The following is a 25,639-nucleotide window of genomic DNA, read 5'->3' as shown; positions in this document are numbered from 1 at the left end:
CTCCCTCTCTCTATATAGATATCAGTCAGAAACATAAAAATAATAAGATTTTGTGTAAAAAATAACCAAACATTGTGTAAATAAGAATCATAAAACGTTTATTATTACTATTGTAACAATATCAATATTATAGTAAATACCAATAAGTTATCTGGTTTATTAAAATAGATCATATATTACTGAATTACTGAATTCTTTTTTACAAGGGATATAAAAACATAAAGAGAGAGTGAGAGAGAAAGATATAAAGTGAGGAAGAATGATTTATTTTTCATTGATCCCATTTCAAATTACATTGTCATTGCGATTTCAACAAACTAAACACAAAAAAGAAAATAATGAAATCATTCATTGTAAACAATTAATAATCAAACATTAAATGGTCAAGTTAAAGAAAAAAAAGTAAATTAAAACGAATCACAAATGTAATACTGAACAAAACAATATACTACTCATTGTGTATTGTTTATTTGAAAGTCTACTGAAATCGTTAATTTATAATTCATTATAGACATGTGGAAAATAGATTTGGTAGACGATTTTATTAAAATGTTGAATGTTTAGTCAACTGCAAAAATATGTAACATATGTAACAATAAAAAAATGGTTAATGTCAATTAGTAGTTATATTACACTTGGTGGCTAACAGTGAAATAAATTTTGCCAGTTAGTTGTTAAGTTCCAATAATGGTTAAAATCATAATCATGTACTTGTCGTAATTTCTTATGTAGTGTAACGTTACGTAGTGAAATGTTGCATCTTGACTATACTAATTGATTTTAGACCACAATTCTGAGAGTTCTAACATCGTCATTTTATTAACTAGTACGTCTGTTCAGAAGACTTAGAAAAGTGGTAATTAAACAGACACTTTTATCTTTCTAAGAAATTTCAAGTTTTTGTGAACCCGTTCATGTATCAGTAGGAACTGGACATTTATGTAGGCGTTAGGCTTTTCAGTTACACGTTTAATCCCAAGCATTATTGACTGTCATAACTCACTTCTTACAAGATTACTTCAAAACTTATCAATATACCTTGTATGATGTAGATAAAAAATTTGAAAGTATAACTTTCAATTTTAAAGAGTCACTTGTCTTACTTTACTAGGAGTAGTTTTTGAACCATACACTAGAACAGAGAGAAATGACAAAAGTTCAATGACTGAAAACAGTCAAGTAAATCATGTAGGCTATTAAAACGCAAGTGGATTTTCCATATTAGCACCAACGTTTCACAATGCGCGGAAACGTTTCCCAACTAAATGAAATGCTCCCATTTTTATAAATATTTAGATGGTCAATATTTTATTTTACTTTCTATAAACTACAAAGCTTATCCTCTTTGCTTCCATATCACAACTACTAGCTACAAAACTAGCTAAGTTTCTCCCATTTTATATAATTTGAAAGGCAATACATTTATTAAACTGAAACGTTAGTTTCATTTCTTAATAATCAACACTCCAATCTTGTATATTTAAGTACAATTTGCAAAAATAGATGAAGTTACAGATTGATATCAGCTGCTTAAGTATTGCAAACTAGGTACCATTGAGCATATTTTTCGTTCCAGTTAGTGACTCATTATCCGACATACATCAGGATCCAATTTGAAATATATTCAGGTTTGATAGTTACCTAGTTTTCAAAACTTAAGCCATTTCAACAGATAATACGCCTACTTTTAAAACTACTTATATTGCACGTTATAGACTTTTAACAGACGTTTTCTTTCACAAACACTTTATTAAATTGAAATAGCAAACGTATCACATAAAGCACTTGTATATCAAAAAAATATTCTATTTTCGTTTTTTTGATTTGCTCATTTTTGAAGATGGGTTTTTGAAATTCTGTGATTTCAGAAACTCAATATACGGTGATTAGATGTTCATGTATTCTACTTGTTTCATCGTACATTGAGGTTTATATTGTCGAATAACTTGTATTCCTTGAAGTAAATTTACTTATAATAATTCTGGGGTTTAATTGTCAAGAAAATGTATACAATAAATAAAACAGAAAATAGGAAAAGCTAAAAACCTACTTGTTCCAAGGGCAGAACAGCTCGTCCACCATGATCGAAATTCTTAAAAATTGCTAAAAACACATAATACAAATGAATAGATTAAGAAAAACCTTTTTTAAAAAACCAAGGACATAAAAACTACTAATCTTATCACAACTTCCATCTAAATTTGAACGAATATAATTTCCTTTAAAAACAAAATTATTTTCCTAAAAATATTATCGATTAAAATTAAAATTAATCATTAAGACATTATGTACGCAACATCTTTAACAATGACATAATTTTACCCATATGTAATAGAATAAAAAAAAATTAAAAAAATCAATCTTTATTACAAAAACTTCATTGCTTAGAATAGTTTATTATAAGAAAAGAAATTACCACTGAAAGGATTTAATACTTTTCCTCTTTTAATAGTTAAAATGTTTAGTGGATGGATAAGTGAATTTATTTTAAATTTAGAGAAAGAATAGAAACTTATAGATTTCTAACAAAAATCTATTTTGTTTTATTGCACAATTTCTTAATCAAAAAAGTCTTGAAATATGTCATGAAGATATACATCAGAAAGTATAGTATAGCAACTATCCTACAGTCGATTTTGAGTATGGTCAATTTTGATTAAGCCTTTTTATTAACTTACTTAACAGATAATGTCATTTGGATAATAACAATTTGCAAATTCTTTGTTCTGTTATTACCACTAGAGCATATGACACTCTAGCCAAAATGTTGATTGCTTAACTATCATTCGATGACTCATACTCCTCCCCATATATGTATGCATGCAAACCCTATTATCAGCCTTTGTTTTGTTTTGCTGTGCCCTTATTCAATTTGACTATAAATTGCCTATGTAATTGTTTGCTGATCGCTCGCTGACTGCTGACTGCTCGCTGATATTAGCTCATGTGCTTGTAACCTTCTGGCCTGAGTCATTTGTCAATAAATTGTAGTTACTGTTTCTCCTTGCCTTCTGATTTTATGCACCGTTAGGATTGGTATTATAACGGTTATCGAGTTGATCGATTAACGAAACACGGCACTACAATATGTCTGAAATTATATCAACTTATCAATTGTAATTTAATAATTCTGAATGAAACATTTTGTATAACCTTCATTGACTTATAGTAATTAAATGAAGCAGTAACGACTTATATGGTAAATTATACAACTATCAAATCATTTTTCCATGTATTCGATCATTCTTATTTTATTGTCTATCATAAATTGGTCGAGCAAATATTATTAGTAAATCTTATACTGATGGCTATTTTTATGAACCTCGACTAGGTTATTCAGTTAACTAAGGGTTCATTTACAAGTAAACTTGTTATGAGGAAAAAATGTTTGAGATAGAGATACGAGTCACTTTCTATTTTAACTCCAATTTAATTTATTACCTTCCAAAATGAATGAAATATTTGTGTAAATCCTGTTTCTTAATGGACAAATAAATGAAGAGTTGGGTTAGTAATAATAATAATAATAGTAGCACTCACCAACTGCTTTTGTTATAAGTGACATAGCGCTGATAAAATGCGGATAATCAAGACGCCAATCCACATTAACAAAACGGTTCACAAGTTTAGAAAATAGTGTGTGTGGAAGAGTATAACCTAGTTGAAAGAACAAGCAACAATATGACAAATAATCAATATTTGTTATATCACTCAAAATAATACAATGTTTTGCAAATATACTGTTAAGAGTGAAAGATACATCACTCTTGATAAGAAGTGGTAGGTAAAAGAGGAGCTGGTTGAGGAAAAGAATAAAAACATCCAGGTCAAGATAAGATATAGGTCTATGAAGTTATTGGTTGCTAGTCAGAACCATGTATAGCGATTCTGAATTAACGATCGCAAAAACTATGGTTAAAAACAATACATGAAAAATTTTATTACTAAAATAATTGGTTCTGTGTGCCTGAAATTACTTGCATTGAATAATAGAAATATGGAAACTATTTTTCAGCAAGTCAGGTAAATTTAAAGACTTAGTGATATTAGTAACTGGAAAATTTGCACTGTCTTAACATTTTTTCAGTTTATCTAATGATGCGAACAGACTAAAGGATATGTTGAGAAATAAAATTATTAAGTAATTAATAATGAACTGTTTTAGGCCATTGAATTTACCAATAAGGAATATGAGTAGTTAGGTAGCACCAAAGTCGCTTTTCCGAATTTTCTAAACGATAACAATGATAACTTACAGAATCAATTAACTAAAATGATTTATCTGTAGAAACTGTTGACAAGTATCAAACTAAAAATACTAGATTTTCTTAAATGAACATACTCTCAGTTGTACAAATAACTCAATTACTATTAGTCTTACCACGAATTACTATCAGTATTATTACTAAAAATATATACTAAAAAATAATAAAACCGTATAAAAAGAGTAATTTACCCGCTTGTTCAACAATAATTCGAAAATCCAAACTTGTTACATGGGCAGTTCTCTGTGGATCAAAACTTGCAAACAAACGAGACCATGATCGTAGAATATCCCAGACTCGTCGAAAATCTGATTCACACAAACGTCCTGTTCCATCACGATCGAGAAGGGCTACCAGAGATCGACAAGCATCTGTACTAACCTGATCAAATTTTTAACAAAATTTCAAAGAATTATTGTACAGGAAACCTGACATAAATACTGAGTAAATTTTGTAAACATTTCAAATCATGCACTATAAATAATGATAATCTTATTAAAACAGCAAATGAGTTTAATCCACCAGTTAAAAATTTATGGGCAAACTTGTTAAACGTTTGAACAAAAATTAGTATCAACAAATTACACATGTATTCTGTCTTACGTGTAAAACAATAGAATAATGCCGGACGAATAGTTTTATTACTTTCACTTAATGTCAACATCTAATGATGTTTGAGGTAACCTAAAACAACAGATCTAGGATGTCGAATAAATAGAATCATCAGTTACCTTATATTTTAAAATTACAACTGGTTATTCTCAGTGTTAAGTTGTTGTAAATTGAAATTATATACATCTGAATTGCTAACAACTAGGAGATTCGTCGAATACAGAGTGGGATCTATGTGAACTGCATAGACCGGACGACTAACGCATAACATTTAAACGATAGTCCTCCGAGCACTGAATGAGAGAGAAGAGAAATATTGGAAAAATGTAACATACATAAGTGCCTTTCCCTGTCTAAAACTGAATAGTTTTCGCACTTCTCAAATAAATCAAAGAGGATACAAAATCTTCACATTGGTAAGGGAAGCACGATTCAGTGATCTATCAGTAATATAGGAAACTCTGTCAATTACAACCAAAATGAAACTTATTCTCAAAACGTTCAACAATAGTTTTCAAATTGATATTACTTAAGTGGAAAGTTTTTAAGTCATACTGACATATGAAATGGAAGATTACATACCATACTGTATGGTGCTCGATGATCATCTCTCAAAAGGCAATTAAGTATTGGCTCCAACTGAAATGCATCAACAGCCATCGATTCACCTGAAGCTTCATAAAATAATCGTCTAAGACGTGGCTGAAATAATTCATAGTTTGGATCAGGCTCTGGTCCAGTTGCAGCTAAACCACTAAGTTCTACACGCTCTAATGTAGATCTGAAAACAATGAAGAAAAATGTTTTATTCCGGTAAATAATATATTAGATAATGTGTTAGATTTCAATGTTAACACCTCATAAATCATCATAGGTATTAAATATTAATCCCTACTGTTGCTCGAACTCTATCATTCAAATGCATAATATAATCATTAAGATAAGTAAATCAACATTAAATCACATTGTGATTTCTGTCTAACAACTGGAATCGGTTATGAGAAATTAAATTCATTTTATGAATCTAATATAATGTTGCATTCATCTTAGGTTATTTAAATGGCTTACGTGGTTTTATTATTAGTTTTACCGATAAGTTAACTCTCGTGAATATATATATATATAGGCGTTCTAATTAAATATCTGGGGTACCTTTTTCTGTCCTCTAGATATTTCAACAAGTTATGTGACTTTCGTTTGCTTCAACAGACCATTATGTCAATTAATTGTTCAACCTATTCAGTTAAGAAAGAGCACAATCAAAGACATTGCGATTTCTGGTAATATACATCCATAAGAAAGTACATTGTTCAGATGTCGATTTCTGAACTGCTAACGTCTAACTGGCGATGGCTCAATATTTATCGTCAGGACAGATCAGGAAATAAGAAAAGGAAACTTGTCGAAATATTTTGCTCTGAAAATTCTATATTGTACCAAAAATATAATATTGAATACAGCTAATAATAATAATTTTTATTATACACATTTTCCGATTATCTATATCCAACGCTATTAGTTAATTATCAGAGCTGATAGAATAAGGAAATAATTACTTCTCTCAATTTGATATTATACTTGAATCATCTTCACTAGGACTATTTAATGTTGCATTTACAAATTTACATTTAGTTCCTAATTATAGACTAGTGTTCCATTTAATATTTGACTTAAAAGTTACTGACTTCTTAAAAATCACATGAAAAAAAATTTGTCAATCACAAAGAGCTACTTACTCGCAAATTCTATCCGGATTGTCAAATAATAAACGTAATAAAAATTCACCTGGTTGATCAGCTGCATATGTACATGGAACAAGAAGATAATGACCTGGTGTTAATTTTAAACGTTTAACAACTTCTCTAGAATCGAAGAAAAAATCTACACTAGCTATATGATGATTAGTTTCAAAAAACCCACGTGGCATTGGTGGATTAGCTCCAGCTGGAAGCTGATTATTATTGAAACAGCAGAAAATAAGAATAAAAACGATAGAAATAACAATCAGTGAATAGATTCATTCCATTTATTTTCTGTCATAATTAAAACGTATACAATGTTCATTGTGTATACTAAAATAGGATACTTAGATAAAAATTAAGATCCTAATTTCTATTATAGATTATGAAATTTATTGCATCATACAATTTTCCACTAAGTATTGACTAGCAGCCAGTGGGCTTGTGGATTGAATTTTAATCTGTTAGCACTCTTTTCTCAAATCTGTAGCTAATTTAATTAACATCATTATTTGTTTGGTTTGGTATGAAAAATACTCGGCTTCTTCGAGACATTACTTCGTTAACTGATTTACTTTATCAAACCAAATAAATAAAATTTTGAAGTTTTCAAACATTGAACATACAATAATGACAATAGTATACAAACTTCACAAAATTATGGTACAGTTAATCAATAGTGATATCATCCATCTGATAGATGAAGAAACTAATTATCTTCATTATTTCACTCTTAAATATCCACTATACAGAAAATTCGAAACGTCATCTAGTCAATGACAAACACGAGGACAATGAGTAATATCATTCACTTTGCTATAACACCATACAAAACTATCTAATCCAAAACAAACATCACATATTACCAAAATTGTGTACTTTATATGAATTTAGTTGATTTTTCGAGCTAAGATTAAAATATATAATATGAGTTAAATCGTTATTTTTGGTTCATAAACATGAATGAATCAGAATTCTTTATATGAACATATTACAAACAATGAAATTGTCAACTGGAATGAAATCATTTATTAGTTGGCGGAAATAGGATTTCCATAAAATTCTCGAAATACACAAAAGATTGTTTCTCAACATGATTTTCTAGAATTGATAACAATGAAACAAATAAAGTAGCTTTGTACTACTGAATTTAATGGTAAACTTATTATCTTACACGTTTGAATATCTAATTCAGTTTTCTTAAAACTTATAATAGAAGAAAATAAATTTCTGACGTTGAATAGCTTCGGTACTGAATCTTCAGGAAATGTAGTAGCTTTCATTGCAGAAATACTATAACTTTTAATAACATTATATATATATATATATATACTTATTAGATTAGAATACATATGCATTAAAAGTTAACCTCATAGATTTCATATACTCAAATTCAACAGGAAAAAGGCGTTGCTAATTTTCTACTATATAGAGGTCATATAAATAAATTACTTTATTTTTAACGGAAGCAAGGTAATTCCTATATTAGCTAATGAAGAATATATAAATAAATATTTACAACATAAGGGTAGAGTTCATATGAAAAAAATTGCTTTATAATGTACATACATAAAGGGAACATTGGTACTAATAGGGTAATTTTCCTGTGTCAATTCAATGATAATTGACTTCTTTTTTATCATCTGTAGTTACATAAGAATGCATATTTAAATAAAATTATTACTTGATCTCAATTTTATTTTGCCGCGGTTAAATTTAAAATCACGGTTTAGTGACTATAGAAAAGAACTTGGACATTTCTCAATAAAACGATTTAATCACATAATATGGTAATAAATGATCTTGTTTCTTTTGTCAATTTCCTCAAAATAGTTTGATACTCAGAATAAATGACAGAATAAAAATGGAACTGTTTCATACTATTCCTGTGCTAGAAATGTGAAACAAATAACAGGTATTGAAAGATTTAATAGACACCCGGTTTCAAAGGCAACAGTCTGGATTCTGTAAGGATCAATAGTGCACAGACCAAATCACGATACTACTGATCCCTATTGAACAATCAATTGAGTAAAATTCGTCACCAGACATCAACTTCATTGACTATGAGAGGAAGTTTGACAGTATGGATAAGAGAATCATATGGAACCTTCTTCGACAATCTGGAGTTAGTAGCAGAGAACATTGTCATTATCACCCAAAATTCTTACGATGGACTACACTGCAAAGGGGTGTATGAAGGACAGCTGGTAGACGCATTCCAAGTGAAGATCGGAATCAGACATGTTTGCACACTCACTTCCTTTCTGTTCTTGTGATTGACTGGATTATGATGACCTCCACATCTGAGGAGAAACACAGAATACAATGGACAGCTTACATGCAACTAGACGATTTGGACTGCATAGATGGTCTGATCCTACTATCCCATACACAAAAACAAATACAGATGAAGACAATCAGTGCAGTAGCACACTCTGTATCAGTAGACCTCAACATACACAAGGGAAAGTGCAACATCCTCAAATACAAGATGGAGAGGACATACATTGAAGAAATAGTCGAACTGCATCATGAGGCAAGCGTAACATGTAATCCTGTAGGGAAATGGTGAAGTGGAAGATCAAAGCACTCACTGAGTTAAGAATTGTAAGTAGATATGAAAAGGATGAATAGTAACTGGAGACAACTGGGAAGAATTGCTAAGGACTGAGTTCGATGGAGGATGCTGAAGGGCGGTTTATGCTCCTCCTCGAGGAGTCACAGGCTTATGTAACTAAGTTCACTACCGACTATCTTTCAAATGGATTTTTCGACATTCTAGTCAATAATCATAATCATTGAATCGCTGGTGAGGTAGTTATCGAGCAATAGGGTTGGGTGTTTTAATATTACTTAACTGAAGTTATAAATATCGACCACTCGATCTCAACTCAGTGTGTACAACGCTCAGTCCAGAACCTAGAAGACCTTGGTTCGACTCAATGTGGAACATTTCATGTATTCTATTTGGTAGTTCCGAACTAGATTCGAAAATGTTTCTTGTGGCTTCCGAGAATTCCGATAATCCTGATCTCACTTAGCCACGAGACCTAATTTAAACGGAAGTGAAACAGATTTTAAAAGCTTAACAGAAAATGTATAGTTAGATCAGTTCATTAACCTATTGTGCTGATAACATAAAACCATATGTTGCATACTTAAATTTCATTTGTATAAAGTACTTAAACAACTTTCATTTTATATAAAATAGAGGGTAGTAAGCAATGAAATCCAGGATATCAATTTCATCCTGTCAGATAGATGTCCCTGAAGCATAGTGTTCATGGTCAATATAAAACATTATAAAGTACTTCTTACGTCAAACATCGAACGCGTTAACCACTGAACTACTGAGTCCAGATAGTTGCTGGCTCATGAAACAGGTATATTATTTATACAATTACTTAAAGAAATCATAAGAAAGACAACTAATATGCGATCAATCAAACGACAAATAACTTTAAGTGTTATATATGATAAGGAATAAAATTGTACGTATAACGGTAATAATGTCTTCTGACAGGAATCGAGGAATTTTAGAAGAAAGAGCTGGCATAATCTCGTAGTCAATTAATTTTTATGCGACTTTTCTATTCTTGTTTTTGTAAATTAATATCTAGTAGTTTTGTCGAATCACAACTGTTCACATTCTATATAGTAAGATAAACTAGTAACTAGTGAAGTCGAAACAAAACGTAACTTATCCACGAAAGGATGAAATGCTTAGAATACTGTAAAAATCTTATATTTTTAATTCTATGATTAAAGTTCATACATTCGGTTGCCAAGATTCCACTAGTGACACAAAATCTATAATCTTGAAAAATATGATGCTTATTCTTTCTTTTTTAATCAAGCTCTGTTTCAAGGTTTTATCAACTTGTTTGTTTTACAATATAAATTACAGACAATACAATACATATAGCTTTTACAACTATGTCAAGAACGATTAAAATGTTTTAGTTCCTACATATTACCTAAGACTCGTATAACTCATAGAGTTGTTGGCAGCCGACATCTGACTCACCAAGTCGAGAGCACATTACCGAAATTCTACTATCGCAGATCACATCTAATTGTCATAATATTCAGTTAACTTGATAATATTTTGCCCCAGAAATTGTTAAAATGACAAATTATTTTGTTTTATCATTGAAGAAAAACTTATTAGTAATACACTAAAAGTCCATATACATTTGATATCAGAACTTTCCCATGATTTCATTGGAAAAATGATTAGCTCTAAGTAAAATTGATTACCCACAGTATCATGATACGATTATTTATATATTTAGAATTTTTAGTCTTTCATGTAAACGAACGTTGTTGAATGTATTATTTTAAAACAAATTAGACTTAATTCCTTGGCATCTATTGGAAAATATATTTTTAGTTGTTGCTCCATGTAATTTCCATTTGCTACCAAAAGACTGCCTCTTTTTGAATAAGAGATTTAGTGAGTAGATTTAAGGTCAAAGTGGGCAAGTTTAACGATCACATTACAAACATGTATCAACTCTAGTTACTGTGCTGTAAGTCGCGCTCACCATCCAACGATCAAATGAAATGTGGGAATAGAACTTATCTATAAGTATTTTTGTGGATATCAACTGATTATTAGCTCAACGGATTGTACCGATCCATGCAGTACTTAGTTGTTAACTCGATGTTTAGCCAGAGGTACACAGGTCAAAGTCGTGTTTTATCTATTTTGGTTTGAGTATTCTGTAATTAGTCACTTGGCTCGACAAAATGTTATTAATTAGGGATTTGGGATATAAGAAGAGATAGCATAAAATATCTACTTCTTAGTAAGTGTAATCATCATGTATTTTGATACGAATCTTATCTGCTTTATTATTTCATTCACAAGTAATCAATGTCTACTTTAACAACTCTTGAAGATCATTTTTAGTCCGTTTGGCTTAAAAAAAAACTGATGAATTTATAAGATCTTAGATTATTACCCTAGTTTACCAGCCGCCTTTTTAATTCATTGACCGAGCGCTTATCTGTGTGGCTCTACAGAACACATTAATAATAATAATTCCATATGTTTATAGTAATTTTCTCAATAAACTATCTACATACAACAAAAACTAAGTAAATACTATTTACTTCACTTATCGTAAAGAATTATATAAAGATATGTTCGCAAATGCAACATGAATAGCGGAAACTACGCAAGTACATCATTGGTTGTCAACAGAAATTAGATGCATAAATCTATACACATATTAATAAACTCGCAAATCTGTGTATTCGGAGAACAAAGCAATAAAGGAAGCTTCACAATCTTAAAGCTGATGTAAAACAACACAAACTGTGACTGCATATATAATAAACTATTTATAAAGAATATAATTAAGTGTTAGGGGTTTGAATCTTTGAGTGGTCGGTGTTAAGAATTGTAAGGGATCAGTCTCTTTTGGCATATGAGCATTCTGAGAGGATAGCCTCGACATTTCCATCAGCCATAAATATTTTTAAGTTGAGTCGGAGTACAGTTTAAAACACTGAAAACAACAATCATTTGTTTTTAACACATGACATTAATACTTTCAACGTAATGATGGTACAGAGGGCCAGCATATGCAAACAAAATCTATTTTTTTATTTCACAAGAAGCACTTACATATATTAGGAAACGTCTGTCAATAAACACATACAGAAAACACAAGTGAAGTATTTTGAGTCTAGAATGGTTGACCTTTAAAACAGATATCTAAATGCTTAGAAAAAATTTTGTTTCATTTAACATAAAGCGAATACTAAAGCTTCGTCAAAAAAAATGCTATAAAAAATGTCTCAAAATGTTAGGTTGTGTAAATACATAACTTGATGTTTGGAAAGATGAACATAAGTTATATTTTCCCTTAAATGTTTAAGCAAAATTATATTAGTAATCGAAAAATTTAAACAACATACCCGATATAAAACAAATCCAATAGATGCAAGTCGAGGAGCACGATGACGTAGACGACGACGATCAGCTTGCATTAGAGCAATGACGGTTGTAGCGAACCCATCAGGATCATTTGGATCCGGTGAATTAATTACCAGTCGAAACTGAGGATTTGCCCAGTGACTTGCACGGATATATGGTCGACCGCCACATGACACACCTCGAAGCCATCGACCACGTAAGTGAACTGATGGGAAATTATGTAAGGAATGATAAGCACTAGAAGATTTAGAAATCACTGGAGGTGGCTCTGTTAGGTGACAAATATCCAAATAGTCGAAATTGGCAATAAAATCTTCAAGTGACATCCTGGAAAATTGAAATGTACCGGCACAAATAGACGGATAACTATGAACTCAACACGAATAAAATTAAACGTATACGGTACATTATCACTACAAATTTTGGTCGGCTTTAAAAAAATTTGTTTGGTGTAATGGTAAATCTCACTGAAAAATAAATTAGTTCGGTTAACATGTAAAGTTGACTAACAATCCTTTCACATTCACGAAACTCGAGTTATATTTTCACCACCAGGAATAGTTGGTTAACGTTCACTAACGATTTCAATATAGACAAGGACATTATACATAGATAATGCTGAAATATACCTTAAATCTTAACTGTGAAGTCTTAAAATCGATTAAATTAAATTATGCTACTGAATACCGTTAAAAAATTATAATTACGAAGTATATTTCTATATGTAATATTTATCGGTTTTCAAAACTGAAAAAAAGTGAATTATAAATTACCGTTGGAATTAGTATGTAAAATGTCATCAAAACAATGTAAAATCATGCTTTATTTTGCACGTTAACCTTTGCATATTAATCCAATTCAAAATGGAAAGCTCATTAAAAACAAATTATCATAAATGCATTACCAAAACTCTTCTTGAGCTTTCACCAAGCCAACTTTTAAACGGTCTTGTGGTGGAAGACTAAGCCATTCTGTTGAACCCTCTGACCACGCACCTGTCCAGTCCACACGAACTGAAGGCCATAAATTTCTTAAACGGACTAAACGAAGTAAACGACTTCCTGATGCATCCGTCAGTCGAAGCTTCCGACAATCTGTTAAACCAAATGCTTGACCAGGTACAAATCCAACCGGTATAACAAAACCTGGACCAGGTACTCCTTTAGTCTGATTTCAATTAAAATAAGTTAATGAACAAGGCAAATATTTAATTAAGAAAAAGAAAACACCAGTGGAAATTTTTAAAAAATCGCTACACAACAAGCAAAATTATCTTCCATATAAAGGTCTTATTGGTAAGAAAGCCTATGGAGACGAGCTGTATATTATAGCAACCAAATGTACACCCAGGACATTAGCAGTTAATCGAGTTTACAGTTATATCGTGAAATGACATGATAGGTTGATTCAAGACCTTGTTTGGGTTCATACAAAGCAAGACACTAATATGAGCATTACAGACATTGTAAACTCATTTGTTACATTATAGGTATCCACGTACAGTTAATTCTAACCTTTTATACATGTAACCATGCCATATGTTTTTATCTATGTCCGGTCGTGTATATTGTTTTCGTCTATTTGAGCTATATAGGCTGGCACAAAATTAAATAAACGATTTGATGCCAACTATATCCAGATCCTTGCATGGTTGATGGTTATTATCTGGATGCATGAAATATATTTTTCTAGCTATGTTTCTAATTTAATTTTTAAATACCACCGATGCACAATACAACTAGCCAGAGTTTTTACATTCGAGATTAAAAATGGAGTATATTTTCTCTTCATTTGAAGACGGAAAATAGGTTACGAAATATACAAAAGGAATGTACAGAAAAATATATCCGATCGATCTTCAAATTTTTTTTGAAACTTCAAACCAATAAAGAGGCAGTAGCTCGCGTTTGTGTACACAGTCGTAAAAATCCAATACAGGACGCAGTAATTGTTCATCAATCCCTGGCTCTCCAGATTGTATACATTCGTAATAAAACTATCTTAGGATAACTAAATTAACTATGACTTGAGTTTTGTGAAATTTAAGTGACAGTAAAGTAACGAGACACTCCCCATCAGTAAAAATAATAGTTGATGACTTGAAGTAAAAGAAGTAGAACAAAATTAGAAAACAAATAATTGTTTCTTCTATTCAAAGCAGTTAGGGAAATATTAAATAAAATTTAGTAAAACTTTAGTCAGATATTTGCAAAGATTTGTTTGCTTTAAAATAGTTTTACTAAAATAAGATGGGAAATTATTAAAAATCCCCAGGAAAGAAAGCACTTGTAACAATAATAAATGCTAAACGCTAAAAACATCATTTGTAGACCAATTAACATCGCTCCATGCAACGAACACAATATCGTATTCAGCCATGAGGGTCGAATAAGTTAGTTCATAGTTTACTATTTGTATCGGTTCGCGTTAATGAAGTTAATCGAGTTCCGATTTCGTTGCTTTTAAATAATTCTCTTTCAAAATAAGTCACTGAATGTTACCAGGGCATTATTTAATAAGATAGTTCTAAAGACTTGCATAATCTGAATAAAAATATTGATAACATACGGTCCAAGGTTATTTTATTTTCAATGGCTCTTTAACTAAGGAAGGTTTAAGATAAATAATAACTCAAAAACTTCCTTTATTATTGTTCATGCAACTCTTGAAATTTATCTACAACTGTTTCGCTATCAATGTAAACTAGGTTCAATCAAGCACGTTTCTGTAATATCAAACAATAAATCGTTGGTTTTATGGCTGTAATCAAATTCCTACAGAAAGATTTAACAAAGTGATAGTTTTGCAATTTCATTTTGAATCAAGTGGAAAATATCCCATATTAAGTGGTTTATTTAATGAAACTCACAACTGTGATTAATATTAGCCTATTCAAACAACTAACACTTTACACATTTCTTGGTTGACAATAAACATAGGTTTCAAAAGCTTTTGGTTGACGAAAAATCATTTTCCTTACTAGTCTTATCATCGTCTTTTATCATCAGTACTTAATTGCTTTAATCGCTTGTTCCCAACAGCGGGTTACTCAGTAATAATACATACCACAATGCTTAATATTTAGTACTCGTTACATGTTATTGACCACGTTTACTATAGAGTAATATTTAGCTACACGATTTGATGTTTCAGTGTACTTTTTTAGTGTTAAGCAGTTATAAGCCAACGACTAAAAATACTAGGTCGAGTTTTCTTATTGTCTAACACTAGTCAGCTAAGCAGAATTTAAAATGACGGAATCTATGCACCACAAAGATTAGAATTCTTATCATTCGTTAATGTAATTAGAGATGTTATGACTGCGGTTTTTTTTTGGATTAATTAACTTATTCTACTCATATCTCTGTTCAGTATATTATATTAGGTTCAACGTATTGTTTATTTAAATATCTAAAAATAAGTTATTATTTTTGCCTAATTGAGATTAAATCTCCATTGTGAAATCATTGGAAAAAAAGTTTGTTGTTGTAAAATGTAGTTTTTCAACGTGGAAGTTTTTGATTTAAATTCATTTCAAATGTTATTGAATATACATTTATAATAATCGATTCAATAGTTGAAATACAATGGCACCCTATATTTCTTTCTACTTATTAACCTTCTTTTGGTTAACAGAGCCTAAAAAGATATACTTATGTTAGAGTGAATAAATAAGTGAAAATTCACGGCTCATTTCAACCTTTTTTAAAACTGATTATTTTTCTTTTTGTAACCGAGTTAATCGACTAGTACTCAGCAAAAATGTTATCCTGTGTTAAAATAACTGTTCCTTTTAATGAAACATATGAACTTATGTATGTGCTTTTACATCATTTAGTGATATATTTCTCTAAATTAACTTATTGTAATCAATATTTCTACAGTCAATCAAAGATTACAAACCAAAATCAAATATCTGAGAACACTAGAGATTTGCTAAAACAACACAAAACCTACGGGTAATTGACGAAATGGAGTAAATCAATCCTAGAATCTATAACCCACATTAGTAAGGTATGAGAGAGAGAAGTAAAAATAAGGAAATTACTTAAGAGTAAAATCTATTAAGTGGTTGTCTAAGGAAATGCTAAAATTTTAATTACAAGAAAGAAAGCAAATTCAAAAACCTTTATACGAGCTGTAATTAAACTTCGACGATCAAATGATTTTATTAATATATCGTCTAAATCGGCTGGAGGTTGAAGTCCGTGGTCTTCTGCCCCTGGAAGTGTATATGATTCTGTTAAACCACCAGTCAGATCATCCATTGCATCTCCGACAAGTCCAACATTCAGAGCTTCATATGACCCATTTAATCTGAAATTATTTGAAATTTTTCCAAAATAAATTTCGATGATAAAAAAATGACGTCAACTGAAAACTAATCAACTTAGTTAAGTAAAACGGATCAAGGTTTAAAACGAGTCACTGACACTAGATATTTGAACATATCACGACCCTATTTCTACTGTTTCCCCGCTTGTTGAGAGCGTTAGCCTTATGGCTTCTGGAGACTCTTGACTTTCGCTATGAGGCATAATGATTCTTCACTATGAATGTCCTTCTCCTTCCACATTTCTTGAATTAGTGTACAGGAAACGAAACTGAGAAACTCAAATCTCGTTAAATAGTATTATTTTAAAGAACCATAAATAAAAACTCTATCAACAACCGTGTGTTATCTATTTTCATGTATATTGTCAACTACTCTGTAATATAGCATCATCAACTAGAAAAGAAAAGTAACTAGTAAGTACTTATCAGTAACTTCATTATTTTGTAATTACTAGTTTGTATTACTTTAAAATAGCTGTCTTCTTTACAGACTGTAAGGATTGAGTTTTCACAAGAATTACTAATAAACAACGCTATTAACCTAGATATTTGCATCTGCAATCATAAAGCACCTTGGAATTTTCATAATAATTTATAAATAATTGTAGATAAAGCAATAAATAATCAAATTTACCAGAATTTTGTATATTCAAAAATACCCAAACAATGAGCGGATTACTGAACAGAAATATTTAACTAACTTTGCGTAAGCTTTCTCCAGTAATGTTGGCCAAAATTCTGTTGAACGTCCAGAATGTACAAACAATGGTTGACCACCAGACTTAACTGGAAGACGATCATCAATATAAACTTCTTCCCAACGCCCAAAACGCCAGAATCGAAAGGCAAATATGCCTGCATACCATTCTACTCGAAACGACTGTCCAGTAGGAATAGTACGACTAAGAAGACTCGGTTGGCTGGCTATAGCAGCCAATGCAGCAACCACCCAACAATCTCCTATAAATTTAAAACAAAAACTGTTTAGTATTATGAATTGTGTGACTCGGTGAAATAGACTAAACAACCAGCTATATAAGTATAGATATATGTTGTTTATCAAAAAATACCATAACACAAATATCTAGAAAAAGGACTGCTTTTAATTACAATGAGTGGTAGAAGTGAAAATAGGAACTTAGAACGAAACCCATTACAGTTGGAAACCAGAATTTCCATTTGGTAGTAGGTCTAATGAAATATCTATCAAAACCGTAGAAAACGTTCAGTTATTAACATAAGCAGAGTCACTGGGGTTACTTGATAATTATATATATGTTCAAGACCCTTGTATTACTTACATAGTTTCCCATAAATTGGCTCATGAACGTGATCTCTAATAAAATTTCTCCATGATTTGTTGTATTCACTGATAATTATAGAGTGATTTAAGTTATTTGCACACTCTTATTTAATAGCGACGTATAACTTTAAAGTTTGTTTACGACACTAAAGTCTAATTTAAATAAAAAATAAAAATCAAACCTAAAGTTGATAACACTATAACTATTACTTCTAATCAAATGTTTCTATTTGGTTGCTGCTGATTATTTGACTCCTTACCCTTATAAATACACTTTTGCGATTACCACTGTCATGCATTCTTTTGCTAATTATATTGGACTTTTGCTCGTCTTTTATTGGGTAATTTTTTATTACTTTAAAAGTATTTTCTGATAATTAAATAATCATTCGTAATTTCATCCATATTCAAATCCTGTCATACCCAGGCAAATTGCTTGAATATCAGGGCTACCTGTCCCTGCCATCTAGATATTTTCTAGTTCGTTTTAACAGATTATTATGTCAATTAATTGCATAAACTATTCACTTGCATTTGTGAAAAGCTCACGACCTTTTTCTGTACAAGTTGCAAAAATTTACGATCTGCGAAATCGTGATGGCTGTCAAAGGTAATTGAAAAGAATGAATATTATTCAGATGTCGACTTCTAAAATGCGAATATCACTCAGTGTTTATCGTCAATATCAACCAAGAAATAAGGAACAGAAACTTGCTGAAATACTTTGTGCTGAGAACTCCATATTGTACCAAAAATATAATATTGAATATAGCTAATAATAATAATGACTATTGTAATATTAAATATCGTGTACTTCTATATTAAGCTTTCGAATTTTAATAATTCTAAAAGTATATAACTAACCTAATTCTCCCTGTCTCAATTCGCCTAGTTTGATTCCACCTTCACCAATGAATTCTGGTGTTGATATCTTTCTTGGGGTTATACCCATGGAACCACCTCCGCTGTTCGCAGCAACTATCTCACTTGGACGCATCCAGACAATTTGACATGGTGGTCTTTGACTGTAATAAAGACTCGAGTCATCAGCTGGAAAAGCAGAATCACAAAACAAATGGCCTGAATTGAGAAGATCTTGACGAATTTTTTCAAATGAACTTGAAGGTCCACCGACTGGGCTGAAAACTGTACTTGGTCTGTTAACCACAGGGCTAGGACTTGCTCCTATATCAATTATACAGGAAAATATTGGGCGATGTTTTACAAATGATCAAATAAAAATTATTGATACAAAGAAAACGGTAATTAATTCTTAAGTGATGACTTCCAAATGAGTATCTGGTAAAAAAAAGATGAAAGAAATAAAATATTTTAGTATAAAAATCTTAACTTTTTTCGCCTCCCTCATATTTCAAAAATATGCTCAAACTAAGTTTAATTCATTGGGTTTATGACACTAAAAAGTAGAATTTCTGATGCATACAGGTTACCATTTATTGCTCTTACAGTTGGAATATTGAATGGAATGAAATAAGGCAGTTTTACAGTTCATCAACGAAACAGTAACACTCATCACATGCTGCATCAGAAAACTATCATAAATAATCAAGGTGAATCGCTCACATTTATTCTTGCGATATTTTAGCTTATTTTGAGTTAGATTTATATTGATACGCGATAAGTTTAATAAAACTTGACAATATAGTACTATTAGCCTACAACTACACGACTTGTGAAAACGATTACGAACTTTGTTGAGTAGTATATAATCATCTAAGAATCAGTGATGGCGGTGTCACTAAATCATTTCATTATGAAACACATTTAAAAAACATGGTAGATACTGAAAAACTATCCGATCAAAGCACATTCCATGACTAAATAAATCAAATTGTTAGCAACGACTCAAATAGCCTGAAGTTAATCTTACTTCTCGATATGTAACGATTAGAATAGTGATAGATGAAAGCATATCAAAGTAACAAATTTACTACATGCAGTGATCACGGGCAAAGCAGGATCCCATCTAAGTGAACCTTGACTTCTTTATTGAGTAATCTAAAATATGTGAATACCTTATTACAGTCAATGTTTTGTAAGAAGAACGTAACCCTTTTCTGACTTTCAAGGTGCAATGATGGGCAAGAGGCCCAAACTTTTTTTGACAGGATACATTTATGTAATGATATCTCCCAATGATATCTTTTTTAACTTTCTCCTGATGTGTGAATAGCATATGATTTTATATTATGAAGTAAACTTTTCTTCCTACAACTTTTAGATTGTGTTATATATTATCTTCTCCTAGAACGACCGAGTTCTTTCCTAAAACGCCATTGCAGGGGATGATTTTTATTGTCAAACATTCTCCAAATGACTTACCTTACTTCGAGTAAATTAGTGATCATATGTGACTCATGATGAAAGTCAGCCTTTGAATATGTAGGTAGCCGAACTCCGTGATTATTACATTTTAGCGGAGGGCTGAGGCAGATTAAAGGGAAAATATTATTTTTTTGTGTCAGTTCATTTAACCAGTAGAGAAAATGTGATAACTTAGAAGATTAATGAGCATAAAATATACTTTTCCAAACAACTTATGGCGTCAAAATAGAGCTTTATTTATAATCACAAAGAGGCTGAGCAATTGGTTGGTTTGTCTAATATACTTTGACTAAAACCAAGTATTAATGTCAACTTTAGATTTGAAAATTTTGATTTCTACCTCGAGTAATCACATTCGATAACAACAATAACCGTTCACTTTGGAAACGAAATTATGCGTGTATACATTTAAAAGTGGTTGAGTTTAATATTGTAGTTGTAAATCATGATCTTGTAAACAATACGCGACCTCAACTTATCAACTTCTGGTTTCAATTATTAGGTTGTTTTGGTTTGATTCTTTTGTTGCTGCAAACTTTCATCGATCGTTTTAGTTACTAATTATACTCTCATCTTAAATATTAACGGGGTGTTCAATATGCTTGTCTTCTTGCTTTTTAACCTTTTAAGTTGTAACACACACTACTTTCCACGCTTCCTTAGCACAAAGCTTCTGGCTAGAGGTAAACTGATAAGAAGCCGGAAAGTACGATCTAACATCATTGGTACTGATACATAAAGCAAGTGGAGTCAAAATAAGGATAAAAAAGCCTGAAATATTTTATCAATAATCAGGTAACGTAGTAAAACCCTAAATACTGCAAATATAAAGGACTAGTGAGTTTACTCTAAGGCTTGTTGAAACTGAACCAGTTATCTGTACTTCTTAATAAATATTTCTATGACATCAAAAGCAGAATGTGTTTTGGTTGTTTACATAAACATGGTTTAAAAATGTATAAAAATACTAAGTAGCTTAACAAGAATACTTTTTTATATACAACGGCCAATACGTGCTATTATTTGACTGCATGAAAAATAAGATAAAGTTGTTGTCTTACTAAATTTGCGGAAACAGTATAAAAACAAAGTGGAATGCATCTAGGTTCACCATAAAACTCAAAGTAATATCTTACTTACTGCAATAATTATTTTCAGTGACTTTCGAGCTCAAAGGGCTCCTTTCAGGATCAAACAACATCGCCCTTGTGTTGTGTCTTGCTGTTCTCATGTCGTTGACATATTTTTGAGGCGTGTCTGGGGGATATCCTGTCTTATCCCTTAATTTATATTGCGAAGAGGAATTATGACCATATCCGAAAGCATTTCCACATATATTTAGGTTTTCCAACTTATTTTCCATAGAATAATTTGAAGTTGGGTTGGACTGCATTGAATACAACTGATAATAAGTCTAGTGCTAGCACGATTACGGAAATTCCAGATGAGATATCATCTTGTTCATCCCACCGCTAAAAGTTCATAAGGATAAAGTTAATAGCTTGCACGATTCAAACAAATGCGACATCCTGAGCAGTTATTTTATATGAAATACCAAAAGATAAAGATACGGATGCTTTCAATAAATATGTGTGAGTTCATGAATGTTTGTAGCCTTAAAGTTTTATATATTCACACAACTTATTCTAGAACATAAGTTTCATTGGTGTTAGGTAAACTGATGAGATCGAAATTTTCTCATATACTGCGACCATTAATTGGCCGCCCCAATATTTGCGCAAGAAAGTATACATTGTATTTTTCATAGATGGCTAAGTACACAAGGTTTCACTATGGAGAGGGGAAGCTAATTGATCGTCTGGATGAACTCATAAGCTATGTAATAGACCGAAATCATATCAGCTAAACTCGTCTATGCTTAAATTAATACGCCCATGAAATATCTCATAAACAGTGAGCCGTTGAGATCTTCATCCAATACTTCAATTCGCCCATAAACTGGATGTTTCTGGATGGATTTCCAAGGTATATACATGAAATCCATAGCGATTGTTTTTTCAGGTAAACGGTCTAACAACCCATATGGTGGTTCATTGTCTAGATAAGTAGGGTTTGACCTAACAATACTTACGAAGTCGATGTTTCCTTGTTTTTCTATCACGAAATATTTGGATTTCCTCGACATAACTTTGAAAGGAAATTTGAATGAAGTGCTGAACACCGTGAGTCAGTTTTGACAGCTGTTCGTATTCCCAAATATCTAATTGCAGGGATTCTGTCCACTGATTGGAGTTTGAGTGTGATATAAGAGTAGCTTTCGGTTGACGGTGGAAGCGTTCTACCATCTCATTAGCCTCAGGATCATACGCAGTGCAACGTATTGTATTGGAGCCTATAACTTTATTTAAGTTGTTATATAGTTCATATTCATTTTGTGCTGCTCTGCCCGTCGTTATTGTTATAGATGTACCAAAAATGGTCACTCAGTTCTGCATAAAAACCTTGACCACCGTTTCGGCCACGATGTCCGTTATCGGTATAGCTAAAGGGAATCTCGTGAATCGATCTATACATGCAAACAAATAATTAAAACCATCTGAACGTGGTAAAGGGCCTACTAGGTCGATATGCACATGAGCAAAACGCGCATCTGGTTGTGAGAAAACGTCTATGGGTGAATTTATATAACGATTAATCTTTGACCGTTGACACGCCGAACACCCTCTAACCCATTAGTGTACATCGTTTTGTAAATTCGGCCATACATATCTGGGATTGGTTAGTTTGGTCGAAGCTTTTGCGCCAAGATGAGGCAAAGAATGAAAGTTAATAAATATTGATCATCGCATGCTTTTGGGGATGAAAGGTCGATGGAAACTGCTTTAGTTTGAGACTAGTGTTGTTTGTTGTCAGTAGGTTTCGGAATTCTTGATCCTCTTATTGTTTGTCTCTCAACTGCTCTTTTTCTACTAGAGATAATGCATCTGCTGCCCGGTTGTCTTGACCTTTGACATGTCGGATATCACTTGTGAACTTTGATATACAGTCAAGGTGTCAGATTTCCCAAAGTGACTATTTGTCGGCTCTTGTTTTTAGTGCATTGGTCAATGGTTTGTGATCTATAAAACTATGAAGTCCCTGCATTCTAACATGGCTAGGTATATTCCACGAAGTTCTCGTCCGAAGGTAGAATACCTTGTCTCTGCTGGAGCTAGTCTTGTAGAGAAGAAAGCGATTGGTTTCCAGGCGTCTTTAACTAAGTGGCTAAGGAACCCTCTACTGCCTTGTTCGAAGCATCCGCCATCAAAGCAAGTGGGGAAAGAGAATTCGGATACATCAACTTAGATGCTTAAGACAGTTTATCTTTCAGCTGCTTATTAGCCCCGGAAGTCAGCTTAAATTCTTTTTGGTTTTCCTTTAAGGGAATCTGATAAATGTTGCATTAGCTGTGCACAACCGGGTATCAATCTCCGATAAAAGCTAATTAAACCTAGAAGACTTCTAAGCTGTATTAGAGAACTAAGTATGCAGTATCATCTGATGATGTCCATTTCTTCTTCGGTCGGTGTGACTCTACTGTTCGAACACCGAAAATACACTTACTTTGATGTATGTTCATTCCATTTTCATCTAGCCGTTTTAACACTGCTCTCATATGCTGTTCATGTGATTGTAAACCGGGACTGGCAATTAACAAATCGTCCATACATGCCTGTGTAAATGAAATATCCCGAAGTAGGTCATCCGTGAATCTTCGAAATGTTTGCGCCGCGGTTCTCAAGCTAAATCGCATGCGTAAAAACTTGAACAGAACAAAAGGAGCAGCAATAGCGGTCTAAGGGATATCTTCCACAGCTACTGGGAAATTGTGATGATAATAATAATACTTTTTTCTCATATAACAGTTTGTTACATGAGGCATGCCGGTCTACAGGCAAGATCAAATTGTTACGGAAGTTACAATTTTCACTGTAGAAAATTACTCAGCTGGGTTGATATTTTATAAGATATGAATGTCAATGGATTTCGTAAAAAAGATGTTGTCAATACCACAACTGGCGCACTTAATGAAGGTAGCGTTGCAACATACAGCTGATGGTCGAGAATAATTGTATGCGAATTTGGGGGCTTTTAGAAGCTTCAACCTTATATCCATCTGGAATATCTGAGGCTTTAATAACAGTGTTGAACGAAGTCACCCGCGCCATATCTGTTTTCGGTGGGGTATCTCCAGAGGGCTAACAAAGGTGTAAGAAAAATGAAGGATGAAAAGCGTAGCACACAATATTCATCAAGGAATAGTTAAGGTATAACCATTTAGTCTATTTGTCTGTTACTGAAGTACTTGTTAAGCAAGAGCATACTAATGTGTTAAATAATATGTGTGAACAAGGTATGAGTGGATAAGGAACTGTATAAATGAAGGCAGTTCAGAAAGAAGCTGAAAGTAAGGAATTATTTTTAACTATAAAATATAATGCTGAAAAAAGTATTCTGATACTAATGGGGATTTTTCACGACCTAGTTCAATTTCGTTACGAGGAACGATGCTAAGAGCGGAACAATCATTCACCAATAAGTTTCCGCCCGAGTTTCTCCATCTAACATAAAATCAAGTGACTGTTTGGCCACCCCTTCTCAGTCATCGCGACCAGTGGAGGAGTTATTCATTTCCCATATTCTTGGGATTCTGTTGAGGTCAGGCCCATGGTGGCCTGCTTTTGGTTGGGTTGACACCAAACTTCCGGTGGTACCAAAAGAAGTACCCAGATTGTTCGGACATATGTGACCTGTTTTGTGACTTGGATCTTTGTCGTTCTCCTGACCTGCTCCTGTTTCTGTGACCCATCTGCATTCTGTTAATTGCCTCAATTAGACTTTTACCACTCCCAATGAGTCCCATGACAGAGTCTTTTGATGGTTCTTCTTTTTGTGCGCGATGTATCGTACGTGGTCCAGTTGTGGGCCTTTTCTATAATTCTATCTGCTATACGCGCCAAAGGAGATAAAGAGGTGTCAAGGTCTTGTGCATCCAAACAATGTTGGATGTAGCATGGGAGAGCTTCTATCAAACCTTGTTTTGGGACTGCTTCACATACTATATTGTCGCCCACTAAGAGTTGGAGGT

At 32.2% G+C, this 25,639-nt stretch overlaps 1 protein-coding gene across 1 annotated transcript; it reads right to left on the bottom strand.

Moving 5' to 3' along the window:
- Window positions 1-290: 290 nt before the first annotated feature.
- Window positions 291-21,788, bottom strand: Smp_137410 (calpain C (C02 family); the record flags this gene model as incomplete). Its single annotated transcript, XM_018794135.1, has 12 exons — window positions 21,691-21,788; window positions 19,069-19,389; window positions 17,603-17,861; window positions 16,702-16,883; window positions 13,471-13,711; window positions 12,548-12,893; window positions 6,614-6,828; window positions 5,460-5,658; window positions 4,457-4,646; window positions 3,541-3,657; window positions 2,051-2,103; window positions 291-317 (listed from the first exon to the last, which is right to left on the bottom strand). Exons 1-12 carry the CDS (start codon window positions 21,779-21,781, stop codon window positions 291-293), a joined length of 2,241 nt encoding a protein of 746 aa, XP_018648578.1. The 5' UTR covers window positions 21,782-21,788.
- Between the last annotated feature and the right edge of the window lie 3,851 nt (window positions 21,789-25,639).

The sequence above is a fragment of the Schistosoma mansoni genome, chromosome 1 (assembly GCF_000237925.1).
Source record: "Schistosoma mansoni strain Puerto Rico chromosome 1, complete genome".
Taxonomy (NCBI): Eukaryota; Metazoa; Platyhelminthes; class Trematoda; order Strigeidida; family Schistosomatidae; genus Schistosoma; species Schistosoma mansoni.
Note: the sequence above shows the minus strand (reverse complement) of the source record. Positions and strands in the feature narration are given on the sequence as shown.